Here is a 15667-nt window from a genome sequence, read left to right as displayed (position 1 = left end):
TACTTCAGTTTTAAAAATAGTCTGCTTCAAAGTCGATCATAAAATAATCATTGAAATGTGGCATGTCAGAAGCTACTCCTTAGCTATCATGGCCAATAAAATAAAGAATAATATACATCACCTCTGCCCTTATATTGCTTACAATTCACATTTGTAATGATTTTCATCCTTCAAAAGCACTTCATTTTAAGACTTTAGGAGAAAGCCAAGAATTCCCTCATCTAGTAAAGGAAAAGAAACAAATATTTCATTCATATAAATTATTTTATTCATAAATCTGGTGAATATTATAATTCATCATAAATATGGAAGATGTTTTCGGTTCCTTGATACTCAAATGTGATTACTTTTCATACAACTGCCCTCATTCACATAATATGTTGAAAAAATGAAGCTTCGGTATGGATTCTGGAATATTTTACTCTAGCAGGAGTAAAGGATTTTCCTGTAAAATGTTGAGTCAAAGCCTCCAAATTTCACAGTATTCTGAAGTGGCAGTAGAGCACTAATATGAAAAAGATCACGTGAGATGTTTTGGAGCCCAATCTCATTGACAAAAGTCAAAAAAATATGAACTTCATAATGACCATTTAGTTTCCATTAAAATCTTTCCTTTCAGGCCAGTTAGTAGTTACACGGAATATGCTTCTCTTCAGAAAATCACAATGGTGACTATGATTCAAGGGAGAATAAAAAGACTTCAAAATTTTATTCATTAATTCAAGACCAGCTTTAAGGGAAAACAAAACACAGATAAGATCCCACAGCTAGTTGTGAACAAGTAAATATATTATTTATAAGCTCATTTAAATTCAAATCAAAATCTTTAAACCAATAAGTTATCACCATTCCTTTTACATATAATAAAGGAAACTGAGAAATTAAATCTTTATAGAACCAGAAAATAATACCCAAGAATGGTTCTACAAGTATAAAATAACTTAAATCAACTACCACACTGGCTCTTAATTAATGAAAAACATATTTGAATTTTGATGCTACTGGACTATTTAAATTGTCTATCACCATCAAGCTTCTTCATTTTATATCTTCCATTTTCAAAAATAGTCAATGTACCATAATTGGTAAGCAACCTTATTGTAGTGTGTAGGTAGTCCTCACACACTGTTAGACATAGTTAAATTATTAAACAGACAGGAACATCTAAATTTAGCTTAATACTTAAACAACCAAATTACAAAATAGGATGAAATTACAATTTTACATCATAGAATGTAATCCTGAAATTAAAAATAAGTATAGGGCTTCCCTGGTGGCGCAGTGGTTGAGAGTCCGCCTGCCGAGGCAGGGGACATGGGTTCGTGCCCTGGTCTGGGAAGATCCCACATGCCGCGGAGCGGCTGGGCCCGTGAGCCATGGCCACTGAGCCTGTGCATCCGGAGCCTGTGCTCTGCAACGGGAGAGGCCACAACAGTGAGAGGCCCGTGTACCGTAAAAAAAAAAAAAAAAAAAGTATAAAAGACACTAAATTTGTACCATAGAAATTAATCCACATCATTTGGAATTATCTAAAATGTACATTGATTACTTATGTACTGTGTAAAAGTAATGATTTGCAAAATTTTAACCTTTACCTAAAACATTCCAATTTCACATATATACACTACCAAATGTAAGGCAGATAGCTAGTGGGAAGCAGCCGCATAGCACAGGGAGATCAGCTCCGTGCTTTGTGACGGCCTGGAGGGGTGGGATAGGGAGGGTGGGAGGGAGGGAGACGCAAGAGGGAAGAGATATGGGAACATAAGTATATGTATAACTGATTCACTTTGTTATAAAGCAGAAACTAACACACCACTGTAAAGCAATTATACTCCAATAAAGATGTAAAAAAAATTCCAATTTCATTTTATTAAATTTAAATGACGTTCAGTCATTCCAAGAACTTCATTGGGAAATGGGTTATAATGTATGTCCTACCTAACATCCACATTTATTTATATTTACAAAATTTCATAAGTGATATGATGGTTTAATCACTTTTGAGTCTGAAATATTTCATATTTTAACCTTGTTGCCTAATTTGGAATAAAGAATGTTTTTAGACAATTAATATTGAGAAACAAAGTTTCATAAACAGAGGTCCAAGAATGAGCTTCAGCATGGGATTCTTGAATATTATGCTAAGTGGTATGCTGTGTAATTTTAAGGGGAGAATGGCCATTTATGACTCTCATCAGATTCTCAAAGAGGTCAGTGATTCCACCATCCTACATGTGGCTAAGAACCACTGAATTAGAAGGATGACCTAGAGGTAAATGATCTTTGCTAGAATCTTCAGATGTGGTTAAACCACATGGAAAGAAAATTTTACAAACACCAGCGATAAAGCATTTAAAGATAGGGAATTAAAAATGTTAGATGAGGGAGTTGAGGTTAGCAGATGTAAGCTATTATATATGGAATGCATAAAAAAATGGACCGACAGAGAACTATATTCAGTATCCTATGATACATAATGGAAAAGAATATAAATATATATATATATGTTTGAATCACTTTGCTGTACAGCAGAAATTAACACAACATTGTAAATCAACTATAGTTCAATTTTAAAATGTGAGATGAATGAAATTGATAAATGTCAATAGGCTTCACTTTGACAGAGTTAACTTCTTCTTTCCACATAAATCCAGAAACATAAGAAATAATGCCAGCTAGCATATATTGCAGATATTATAATCCTATATGCATGCCTTTAGCAAATTTGAATAACTTGATTGAGGAATATGAGTGATTTTATTTGCCTAGTTACTTTGGAAGCATAAACCTGGAAGTTCTGTTTCAGTACATAGTACATAAATCTCTCCCCACTTCATGGAACAAAATTAAAAATGGAAAGAACTTTTAGTTATATTATTTCAATGAAATAAGCATACTAGAACAAAAGGCGGCATTTTTTTACTGCAAGTAATATGGAAACAGGTTTTATCTTATTGCTAGAGGAAAAACTAAAGATTATTCAATGGACAATAAGTGTTTAAAACCATAGAAAAAGAAAGGAAAACCCCTTCAAAACAAATTAACAGAGTGTCAAAATTTTGATACAAGCCTGAAGTGAGAAAAGTCAGTGATCTAATAATGTGAAAATATCAAGACAAAAGCCTGTTAAAAAACAAAGAGGATAAGTAAAATTGAAATAATCCACACTGATTATCTACACTACTGAGGGTTAGAGTTGAAATGAAGTGACACAGATCAAATAACAGGAAAGTCATTCTTACATTTTCTTAAACATGTTCTAACAAAACATTAGGAGAAATAGGATATTTATTGGCTAAACAACCTAATACCTCATATGATTAAAATTGTATATGTGTATCATTGGCATTTCACGAACAAACGTTGTTCTTTAAAATGATACTCAAAGTATATAGCATCATTAAAATTTTTTTTTGAAACAAACTGGAATTTAAAAAATTTTAACAGCGACTTCAAAAGGGGGGAATCTATAGAACTCACCTGCCCAGGGTGATTTGATCCTGCCTCCTGCCTTTCCTCTCCGACTTCTCTATCCAGACCGGGAGGAAGGCTGGGGCTGAAGGCCATGAGGTCTGTCTTGGGCGGCCCCTCCCCAGAGCACACTCGCTGCCGCCTCTGCTGCGAGTAAGACCAGCTCCCCACCGCGCTGGAGTACACCAGCGTGGGCTTCCCGGGCCCGCACGCGCCCTCGCTGGGCGGCGCCGAGCACCGCAGCGCCGTGTACAGCAGCAGCGTGAGCACCAACAGGCTGGACACCGCGCAGATGGCGATGATCAGGTACACGTTCACATCCACTAACGCCGTCTCCGCTCCAGCGGCGCCGGTCGACGCCCGCGAAGAGGCCTTGGGCGCCTGGCCGCTGTCCTCCAGCGACAGCAGCACGGTGGCCGTGGCCGTCAGCGCCGGCTCGCCGTGGTCCTTCACCAGCACCAGCAGGCGCTGGTGCGGCGCGTCCGCCTCGTCCAGGGCGCGCGTCGTGCTGATCTCGCCCGTGTACAGCCCCACGCGGAACGGGCTGCGCGCGCCACCCGCCGCCGGCTGCAGCTCGTACGACAGCCACGCGTTGTAGCCCGAGTCCGCGTCCACCGCGCGCACCTTCGCCACCACGTGGCCCGCGCCCACCGACCGAGCCACCAGCTGGCTCACCGCGCCCGCCCTGCCGCCCGGCCCGGGCAGCAGCAGCGCGGGCACGTTGTCGTTCTCGTCCAGCACGAACACCTGCAGCGTCACGTTGCTGCCCAGAGGCGGCACGCCCGCGTCGTGCGCGCTCACCTGGAACTGCAGCAGCTCCAGCTCCTCGTGGTCCAGCGGCTGCAGCGCGTACACCTTGCCGCTCTCCGCGTGCACCGACACGTAGCTCGACAGCGCTCGCTCGCCCACCCGCCGCTCCACCAGCGAGTAGGACACCAGCGCGTTCTCCTGCGCGTCCGCGTCCCGCGCCGACACCGTGAAGATGTGGCAGCCGGGCGGGTTGTTCTCCTTCACGAACACCGTGTACTCGGGCTGCGCGAACGCGGGCGCGTTGTCGTTCACGTCGGCCACCTCCACGGACACGCTGGCTGTGGCCGACAGGGAAGGCGAGCCCCCGTCCCGCGCTGTAACCACCAGTTTATAGACAGACATGCTCTCGCGGTCCAGGGCGCTGTCCAGCACTAGTGAGTAATAGTTCTTGAACGTGGACATGATCTTGAAGGGGACGTTGGGCGTTAGAGAACAGATCACCTGTCCGTTGGCACCAGAGTCGCGATCAGATACACTGATCAGCGCAATGACCGTGCTTGGCTGAGTGTCCTCCCGCACTGGAAGAGACAGGGAAGTCACAGTGACTTCAGGGGCGTTATCATTGGCATCTAAGATTTCGACCCAGACTGTACAGTGACCTGCCATTGGGGGATTCCCCTTATCTGTAGCCTGTACATCAATTTCATAAACCTTGTTTTCTTCATAGTCTAAAGTTCCATTGACCCTTACTTCTCCACTGTTTTCATGTAGTGTAAATAAACGTTTTCCATTGGGCTTAATCGACATCAAGGAGTATGTCACCTCCCCGTTGACTCCTTCATCTTGATCTGTGGCGTTTAACTTTATCACAAGAGTTTCTTTAGCTGCGTTTTCCATCAATCTCACCTTGTATTCTGATTGTTCAAATTCCGGATCATTGTCGTTAATATCCAAGACGCGGACGAAGAGATGAACAGTGCCAGTGAGCTCCGGTTTCCCGCCGTCTGCAGCCGTTAATAGTAAATTAAGTTCCGCAGTTTTCTCTCTATCCAAAGACTTCTTTAATGTAAGTGACAGCCTTTTAGTCTGCTTACTATTTGTTGGTAATTCTAAAGAAAAGTGCTCATTTTGACTTAGTCTGTAGGTCAATTGAGCATTCTCTCCAATATCCGCATCAGAAGCTCCCTCTAGAGGAAAATGAGAGTCAGGTTGCTTAGATTCAGAAATCAGCAGCTTTTGTTCTCTGAGAGAGAACACCGGTGGATTATCGTTAATATCCTTTACTTCCACCTCCACATGGAACACCTGCAGCGGCCGGTCCACGATCACCTCCAGGTGGATGCTGCACTCCAAGCTCCGCCCGCACAGCTCCTCCCGGTCGATCCGAGAATTCACAAACAAAATGCCATTCTGCAGATTTACCTCCAGAAGGTCCCCGCGGCCTTTGGACGCCACCCGGAACAGGCGCGGCACCAGCTCCGTCAGCTCCAGCCCCAGGTCCTGGGCGATGCGGCCCACGAAGGTGCCGTGTTTGGCTTCCTCGGGAATGGAGTAGTAGACCTGGCCGCTGCCCGCCTCCCAGGCTGCGAGAAGCAGAAGCGACAGCAGCAGTCGCCCAGTGTCCAATCCCCTTCTTTCAGACGCGAACATTGCATACATTGACTTCCCAAATAAGATTCTTTACATTTACAGTACCATAGACTCCAGTTTTGGGTTAAGAATCTTACTGAATTTTTGAGAAGTTTCAAAGGATCCTTTAACGGTAGCATCCGGCATGATGGAGTCTTTAAATGCGGAGTTCCTGGCTGCTCAGACCAACCCTTGAATGAACTATTTCCTCCAAGTAAAGAGCGACACCTTGTGCCTGAAATTGTGAGTATTGTACACTACATCCAATACCACAGAATTTTACTTGAGAAAAAAATAAGTTCACGTGTTTCAAGCTATTTTACCCCCCAAATCATATTTCCAAAGTGCTTATTTGTGGAATAAAAATCAGATTTTAAGTCATATTGAAACTGATGGTATATGGAAAATGGCATTTTATTCTTGATTAACATCAAATTGAAATATTTGTTCCTATGTTTGATGTAGAGTTTTACAATTGAAAAAATTATGAAAAAATAAACTCAAACATTTCCTCATATAAAAATATCAAATTTGAATTGTTTTACTTCTAGTCACCCTTGTTACTTTGGCTGCTAGGAAACTCAAAGACAAATTTGAAGTTTTAATAACACTTCTTTAGTCTTTAAGTCTGCATATTGTGTTTTTATCTATGTGCACTTGCTTTCTAGTTATATTTTTATTAGTTCTAATTCTTTATCATTATTTATATTTAATTGTGTTCCTGTTACAAACAACTTTATATGCATTGAAGAACAACAAGAAAAACAAAAATATATTTCAAATTCGGTAGTTTAAAACATAAAATTCATAAGAGAAAAGTCTATTGATGTAGATGAAACATATTTGGCATATATGCTTTCTCATGTAAGTTGCATTGCTAACAGTATAATAAGAGATATCAAAATGACACTTTATGTAATAGTGTCAATATATGAAAGAAGTAGTCTTTTAACTATAGAATGAACTTTTTACCATTCAATGAAATAAAAATCACCATGAAAATTTCTGTGCCATATTGGTATTTCCACTCACCAACGTTGGCTTTTGTATATCTATCAAGTCATATTCATGAAAATAGCTGACCTATTTCGTCTTAAAAGAATTTTGGGTTTGAGATTGTAAGTTTATCCAAAACAAGGGAAATGACTTCTAATCACATTGCCTCTAAGTGCCTAATATTGTGCTAAAAAATCATAGAAAATAATCAAACAATTCAACCAAATGCTAAATGACCTTCCATATTACTTCCATTAGCACTAATGGAAATTCGATTTCATAAAATACCAACTAGAAAATCAGAATTGTTGATGTGAGTTTTCATTGCCTGAAGTTGTAATTTAGTTACATGTCCTTCATCTTTTCATATTACCTTGGGATTTAAGGAGGAAAAAAGAGGGTACAGTGGAAGTTTAGAGTAGAAAGTGGTTCAGAATAAGTATCACTCTAGCTTGAGTATTTTGTTGTATGGTTTTAATGGTTCATGTCGAATCTAAAAATATTACAATGAAAAAAGTACTAGTATATTTATTTGTATGTTAATATTTTCCTTTATCTTGAACACATACATATATTCTATTGCTAATTTTAAACCTTGTTTCATTTTTTTCAAATTTACTCTTTTCCCAATATTATTATTCTGCTAGAATTCTTTTTAAAGACAATTAAAAATTATTTCTTAAAAAACAAACAAAGCAGGCTCATCACCTTTTATGACACTGAATTCTGTTATGCATCTATGAAACAACCACTCATATGAGCCTCTTTTCAAAATATAACATTAGGCTAGATAACAGTAGGTTTAACATGATGTTCAAGGCCTGTCAGATTTATTTTGTAGAAGAAAGAAGCAACAGGCCTCCACCCACTTCATTATGGAAACTGGGGAATGAGATGTTATATGCAATGTGGAGTCTTTAAAGGCAGAGAAATAAACATGAGAATGTTTACCCAAGGGAGATGATGACATTACATGTCTGAATTAAAACCAGTTGTTAATTTAGGAATTACTTTCCAGAAATGTGGTATTTTGCAAGTATATAAAGTGACATTGGATGAACACCAATTCGTAAAAGAGTTTGATATATTGTATGAACCAATGACACGACTTTTGCACTTTGGCTGTGCTATTTCAGATATCACTATCTCAGCTAGCTCCTAAAGAATAGATTATGATATCTTTGAACTCATCTTTGGGGATGGGCCTGAGATCCGGCAATAGGCTAATGCCAAGAAGTCACATCGATATAGTTGTTAACATTGATTGTGTAAGATTGATTGAAAAGGCTAAGGAACTTCGTGCCTGACCTTTTCTAAATCAATCTGGTTAGTCTTAAATTCCAGCTGTATGTCTTGATAGTCAAGTATTGGAGTGCATGGTTTAATGTTCTACCAGTCCTCATCATCCACTATTATTTCATAATAGGTCTAGTACTACTATTTATTGAAAACATTAAACAGAGAAATAGATCTTGAAGCCATTCTTGGAAACCCAGTACGTTCTTCAAAATTAACAGATTAGAAGTACTGTCTACAAAACTGTAGAATATACGCAGTGATGTTCACTCTGTGCTATCATGGCTTATTGAAGTATACACAGTTATTTGATCACAGATCATTTGTTCAATTGGCACAAATCTCTCAGACAACAAGATTGAAGGAGTCTGAATCTTGAAAGACCCACACACTTTCAAAGATTTTCATGAGAAATATACACCTTTAAAGCTGTTATTGAAGTATACAATTTTGGAAACAATTATTGATCCTTCACTGATGTTCAGGATCCAAGAAATAATCATATTACCGCTTATATTTGTCAAAACATTATTCTTATTCACAGTGTAAAAAGAACAAGGTCATTTCCACATGTATTATTTGGCTTTGGTGTTCTGCAAGAACTTTGCAGACCTCAGTCTTCTGATTTTCCTCATATATTAAATGATTCTGCTTATTTATATCACTTCCAAACAACTGATCAATAGTCCTTATCAGACAACTCTTAATTATTTACCGATCAAATAATGTAAAAACCTATCTCAATGTGGCACTAAGACAAATGATAATGATGTCCATGAAACTTCTGAGAAAAAAAAATCACTTAGCAACATAAAAAAATAAACATAAAAAAATCTTAATTCCTATCTCAGTTATGATATTGTACAAAGTTAACCATGAAGATAATCATGAAGGGTTTTTCTAAGCAAAACAGAAAGGAGGATTACTCTGTATACAGCTTGTGCTTGATTCTCCTAGCCAGAACTATGCCTCATCAGATAAAAGATTTACTCTACAAAGTTCTACAATAAATTAAAGAATGGCTCTCAAATCTAAGAGATATGCATTTGAATATCATCTCCATCATGTACTAGCTGGATAGCAGTGGACAAGATAGATAAACATCTCAACATCTCTTATCTAATCTTTAGAACTTGGATAGTCAAATGTACTTTACAAGTTGTTATAAGACTTAAATGAAATTATGTATTTTAAGCCCTTCATGCCATATCTTACAAATAGAAATATCTCAAATAGTGGTGGTTGATTATAATTAGTGACCAATGTTTACTCTTGTTCTATTCTGTAGCTATCAATGAAGAAAATTCCAGTACCATAAACTAGGATATGGCTTTTCCTTTTCTGAAGATTTCCTAATGTTCATCTTCATGGAAATCACCCTACATTCTAGGTAGAAAATAGCCTTCTCAGAATTTCTATTAACTTTACCCTATCTATAACGTGGTTCTCCTCCCATATGTAAATATATCATATATAATTTATTTCTCCATTCAGTACAATTAAAGAATCTCTAATTTGTACATTTGAGCCAAAAAGAACAAAATAAACTTCCACATTATTTGATTCACACCCTTACAGCTCTAATTTCAAGTTCTCTGTGATATCTTTAAAGAAAACAATTCACACGAACATAGCATTGAGACAAAAAAAGAGTTTGTATCAATATATCTAAAGTACTCAATGTTAAAAACATTTTGAGTACACAATGTTAAATACTGAAATGTGATCAACAGCACCATTGTCAAATGGAAGTGCCGTTATATATATTCCATGATTGTTATGCTTAAATTATTTAGAGCAATGTTATTTTGAAGACCAGGCATCTTGGTGAATACAGGCAGAAGTATCACAATTCCCCTATATGGGAAGACCCTTTTGAACCTCAAAGCACAAAGAAGTGTGAATTTCCCACTCTAAAATATTTTCATACAGCCTCATTACAGGTACCATGAATGGAAGAAATATAAGTATGGTCAATGCTCAAATAAATTTTCCAAATAAATTAGAAGATAGCAGAAATTAATGTGGAGGAGAGCAGCAATGCGTTCAACAGGCAACTAGCAAAATTGTCATTACATTAGAAAAAATTTTAAGTTGTCTATCTGAAGCAGCTGAAGACTATGAAGAAAATAAGTTTAAATTATGAGGGGATTAAAGACAAAAAAAGTAAAATCATCCCCAAAGGAAAGGCTAAAATTCTACCTACTTTCTCAAAGAAGCATGTCATTGATTATAAAGAAACAAAATCATTTATAAAATGAGGCCACCTTAACAGCCCATGCCCGTCAGTAATACACAAGCTTATAGATTATAGGAAGGTAAGAATGTACACATGTATAAACCCCAAAAAACCAAATTATGAATTGTTAGGGTAATTTTGAATGCATAAACATAATGCGTAGAGGACACCAAATAGAATAAGAAAATGAATAGGAAGAATAAACTTGCTGCAAAATTGAGAAGTAGAAGATTTGAGCCTCACCCACATCCTCCATTTCCCATCAGTGATCCTTGTCTCCTTCCTGGCTGACTTAGCCTTGCTCATTTACAGGAAGCTTTAGCAGTCTATTTCATTTTTACTATTATTATTATTTCTCCAACTAAATAATAGTCCCCGTATATTCAAGAAGACTGTGGTGAAAAGTAATAAAAATGGCTGTACTTCCATCGTGCTTTAGAAAAAACCATCGCAAGAAAAAGACAACAAATAACTGAAGCAATGGACTTAACAGTAATTTGTTAGTGAACTACTATGTGATTGACATTAAGAGGCATGATACATCTCAGAATTACTGTACTTACATTCTCGCAAAATTCCTGTTGGTCTCCAATATCTCCAGAACTCGAACCTGGAGGGACACTAGGGCTGAAGGCCATGAGATCTGCCTTGGGCGGCCCCTCCCCAGAGCACACCCGCTGCCGCCTCTGCTGCGAGTAAGACCAGCTCCCCACCGCGCTGGAGTACACCAGCGTGGGCTTCCCGGGCCCGCACGCGCCCTCGCTGGGCGGTGCCGAGCACCGCAGCGCCGCGTACAGCAGCAGCGTGAGCACAAACAGGCTGGACACCGCGCAGATGGCGATAATCAGGTACACGTTCACATCCACCAGAGCGGCCTCCGCGCCAGCGGCGCCCGTCGACGCCCGCGTAGAGGCCTTGGGCGCCTGGCCGCTGTCCTCCAGCGACAGCAGCACGGTGGCCGTGGCCGTCAGCGCCGGCTCGCCGTGGTCCTTCACCAGCACCAGCAGGCGATGGCGTGGCGCGTCCGCCTCGTCCAGGGCGCGCGTCGTGCTGATCTCGCCCGTGTACAGCCCCACGCGGAACGGGCTACGCGCGCCACCCACCGCCGGCTGCAGCTCGTACGACAGCCACGCGTTGTAGCCCGAGTCCGCGTCCACCGCGCGCACCTTCGCCACCACGTGGCCCGCGCCCACCGACCGAGCCACCAGCTGGCTCAACGCGCCCGCCCCGCCGCCCGGCCCGGGCAGCAGCAACGCGGGCGCGTTGTCGTTCTCGTCCAGCACGAACACCTGCAGCGTCACGTTGCTGCCCAGAGGCGGCACGCCCGCGTCGTGCGCGCTCACCTGGAACTGCAGCAGCTCCAGCTCCTCGTGGTCCAGCGGCTGCAGCGCGTACACCTTGCCGCTCTCCGCGTGCACCGACACGTAGCTCGACAGCGCTCGCTCGCCCACCCGCCGCTCCACCAGCGAGTAGGACACCAGCGCGTTCTCCAGCGCGTCCGCGTCCCGAGCCGACACCGTGAAGATGTGGCAGCCGGGCGGGTTGTTCTCCTTCACGAACACCGTGTACTCGGGCTGCGCGAACGCGGGCGCGTTGTCGTTCACGTCGGCCACCTCCACGGACACGCTGGCCATGGTCGACAGAGAAGGCGAGCCCCCGTCCCTCGCGATCAGTACTAAAGCATATTCCGACACTTTCTCTCGGTCCAGGGCGCTGTCCAGCACTAGCGAATAGTAATTCTTGAAGGTGGACACCAGTTTGAAGGGGACTTGGGGTGTTAGTGAGCAGGTCACCCGCGCATTGCCACCGGCGTCATGGTCGGTTACACTGATTAGAGCGATGACAGTCCCCGGTGGAGCATCCTCTGGAATAGAAAGCAACAGTGACGTCACTAGCAACTCTGGGGCATTATCGTTGATGTCCAAGACTTCTATCAAGATTGTGCAGTGACCAAACATTGGGGGGTTTCCTTTGTCAACTGCTTCTATTTGAAGTTTCCATAATTTAATTTCTTCAAAATCTATTTTTCCATTCACTTTTATTTCTCCACTGTTTGCATCTATGCGAAAAGAGGCTTCTGTATTAGAGGAGACATCAGTTGCAAAGGAATAAAGAATGTGGCCGTTTGAACCCTCGTCCAAATCCGAGGCGTTAAGTCTAATAACCAGTGTACCGTTTCTTGAATTTTCCAGTAATTTTATACGATAAACTGCTTTGTCAAACACTGGGGCGTTGTCATTTGCATCCAGCACTGTGATGTTTAACTGTACAGTGCCTGTCAGCTCAGGTTTGCCCCCATCCGTTGCTTTGAGCACCAAGAGAAGCTCTGAAGTGACTTCCCTGTCTAAAGGTTTTTTTAGTACTAGTTCGAGCGGTGTTACCTGCTCGTCGTTGGTCGGTACTTCCAGAGAGAAATACTCATTGGGGCTCAGTCTGTAAGTCAGCAGAGCGTTGGCCCCGATATCTGCATCGGAGGCGCCCTCTAGTGAAAAATGAGAGTCAAGAGGCCTAGTTTCGGAAATAAAGAGATTTTTGTGTGTCGCTGGGAATACAGGCGGATTGTCGTTAATATCCTTTATTTCCACCTCCACATGGAACACCTGCAGCGGCCGGTCCACGATCACCTCCAGGTGGATGCTACACTCCGCGCTCCGCCCGCACAGCTCCTCCCGGTCGATCCGAGAATTCACAAACAAAATGCCATTCTGCAGATTTACCTCCAGAAGGTCCCCGCGGCCTTTGGACGCCACCCGGAACAGACGCGGCACCAGCTCCACCAGCTCCAGCCCCAGGTCCTGGGCGATGCGGCCCACGAAGCTGCCGTGTTTGGCTTCCTCGGGGACCGAATAATGGACCGGGCTGCTCCCTGTCTCCCAGGCTGCGAGGAGCAGAAGCGAGTGAAGCAGGAGCCAGGCTCCCTGCCTCTCTGGTCCTGAAGTTAACATCGTGACTCGCTTCTGGTTAGTAAATAAACACTTCATGAGTAGAAATATGTAGTCCTTTTGAGACCTTCCTTCTGAGTCTTTGTTCCTGATATCCCAGCTGATCTTAACAATATGGGTGTGTTTATAGTCTATAAAGCACCGGAACAGTGGCGAGCCTTTCTGGTGCGAGAATAATCGTTATTTATTTATTTTTTTTCCGGTTAAAACAATCCTCTCCTTGGAGAACAACGACATCCTGTGGCTTAAAGTGGAAGTGTGTTTATCGTTTGTACTTTCTTTCACTTATATTGCTTCTTTCGTGATTCCTTCATATTGGTCCATTGTGTGTGTGTGTAATTTTAATTCTTTCATTATATATTCTTTGTGTGTGACCACTAGCTCTTTAAAGGTGGTTCGGTTTTACAAATTAGAATTCCAAGAAGAGTTTTATCTTGGATATGGGTATCTAAGAGAACATATTAGAGCGCTATGTTATGTATATGAACAAGAAAAAAATCCATATATGTAGGTTATTAGCAATACAGTTTTTTAGACTTTTAGAAATAGATTTTTGAATGGCTCCTTATTAAGTTTACTCCATTGCTAACACTCTATAATGTTCTATTGCTTAATATTTATACTATGTAAATTATTCTAAACGTTTAGTCCAATTGTGTAGAGGATAACTCAAAATACCAGTTCTCTAAGTTACCATCTCAACTTGAGGCTGTTTCAAACCCATGCTCATATGCAAGCTACTTATCAGTTTGTCCAAAAAACATATTTGCTTCGATGTTAATGAATTTACCAAGTACTGACTCCTGGAAATACAAAACATATTTACCTTTGTCTCATTTAAAAGTTTTTTTTCAATTACTGTATGTGCTCAGGGTGAATGCTGTAGTTTCCAACCTGAAGGACAGTGTAAATTTGCATTATATTCATTGCTATTTGTAAAAGTAATCTCTTTCTACCCCCCACCAAAAAAAACCCACTGATGAGGAATTCAAGTTATATTTGTCACTTTGTTTAAACGCATTCTATTCCAGAATGGGTTTAAGGAGGTTAGGGTATCAAGAGTATTCTAAATCTTATTTAATCACTCAATTTTATTTTCTTGTTTTACTCAAATTTTTTTAAATGCTGAAATTTGCATAATTATTGATTGCAATAAAGTTTATCAGTGTTGTCTTAGAAAAATACTTTAATCCTGAATTTCCCTACTAAAAAAAATTATAAATGTTTACCCAAGGAAATCTTAGATTTTATGTAATAGCTACAGTCTTTATTTTAAACACATTTTAAAATAGTGATTCAATAATTAAATCTATGCCAAAGATTTACAGTTCTAACTACAGCTAGTTCTTTTATTAATTGTGGAAGCCATAAATTCAAGACCAACATATTTACCTAAAGAAGAGAAGGAAAAATTTTAGCACATGGGGGTGGCTAAATTTGAGAAAAAGACATTACTAGGAAATAAACCTCCTCATGTTTGCTGATTGAAATACTTCATTCCCTTTAGGAACGACTCCATGCTGTAGGTCCATTCTATTTTTGCTTTTAAGAATCCCTTCAGGGCTTCCCTGGTGGCACAGTGGTTGAGAGTCTGCCTGCCAATGCAGGGGACTCGGGTTCGTGCCCCGGTCCGGGAAGATCCCACATGCTGCGGAGCGGTTGGGCCCGCAAACCATGGCCGCTGAACCTGCGCGTCCGGGGCAAAAAAAAAAAAAAAAAGAATTCCTTCACTAATTAAGTACATATGAGAGATAGTTTTTAAAGCTCCTACGTTCCAAGGCTATCATATAGCTAATTACTACAGTATACCAATAAACCTATGGGTTCATTACTCTTTTTTTCCCCCCCCCCACCACGCAGCATGTGGGATCTTAGTTCCCCAATCTGGGATCGAACTCCTCACCCCCTACAGTGGAAGCGCAGAGTTTTAACCACTGGACCACTAGGGAAGTCCCTCTCACCTTGAAACAAGGTATCACAAATACTATGCTGCCAAGAGCAAAGGAATATTCATAATTAGTCTCATTTTAATGCCATCTAATAAAGAGCGTGTTAAATATGTTTATAAAAATAAGAAGTTTTAAAAGAAATGGGCTAACTCCTTTTTTTGTCAAGAATGTTAAAAGCAATCCTTGATTTGGGAAAATATATGGTTTCATCCTAAAATTTCAGTCATTCTGAATTGAATTAAACTGTCTACAAAGGTTTTTAAAAATATTTATGTTAATAACAGAGCCAGTGGCAGACATTATCCGACTAAACTCAGTTAAAAAAAAAAAGTAAAAAACTGAAATAAAAATTCAAAAAAACATTTAAAATTCAAAACACTTAATTTAATTCC

The 15667-nt window shown here is 40.8% G+C and overlaps 2 protein-coding genes across 2 annotated transcripts; both read right to left on the bottom strand.

Annotated features, from left to right (window-relative positions):
• Window positions 1-25: 25 nt before the first annotated feature.
• On the bottom strand, window positions 26-6948 carry LOC141278331 (protocadherin alpha-11-like). Its single transcript, XM_073802601.1, has one exon. The coding sequence runs from the start codon at window positions 5881-5883 to the stop codon at window positions 3343-3345; it is 2541 nt and encodes an 846-aa protein (XP_073658702.1). The 5' UTR covers window positions 5884-6948; the 3' UTR covers window positions 26-3342.
• Window positions 6946-13377, bottom strand: LOC101328302 (protocadherin alpha-10-like). Its single transcript, XM_033853276.2, has one exon. The coding sequence runs from the start codon at window positions 13363-13365 to the stop codon at window positions 10885-10887; it is 2481 nt and encodes an 826-aa protein (XP_033709167.2). The 5' UTR covers window positions 13366-13377; the 3' UTR covers window positions 6946-10884.
• Window positions 13378-15667: the final 2290 nt, after the last annotated feature.

Source organism: Tursiops truncatus, chromosome 3 (genome assembly GCF_011762595.2).
Source record: "Tursiops truncatus isolate mTurTru1 chromosome 3, mTurTru1.mat.Y, whole genome shotgun sequence".
In the NCBI taxonomy this organism is placed as follows: Eukaryota; Metazoa; Chordata; class Mammalia; order Artiodactyla; family Delphinidae; genus Tursiops; species Tursiops truncatus.
Note: the sequence above shows the minus strand (reverse complement) of the source record. Positions and strands in the feature narration are given on the sequence as shown.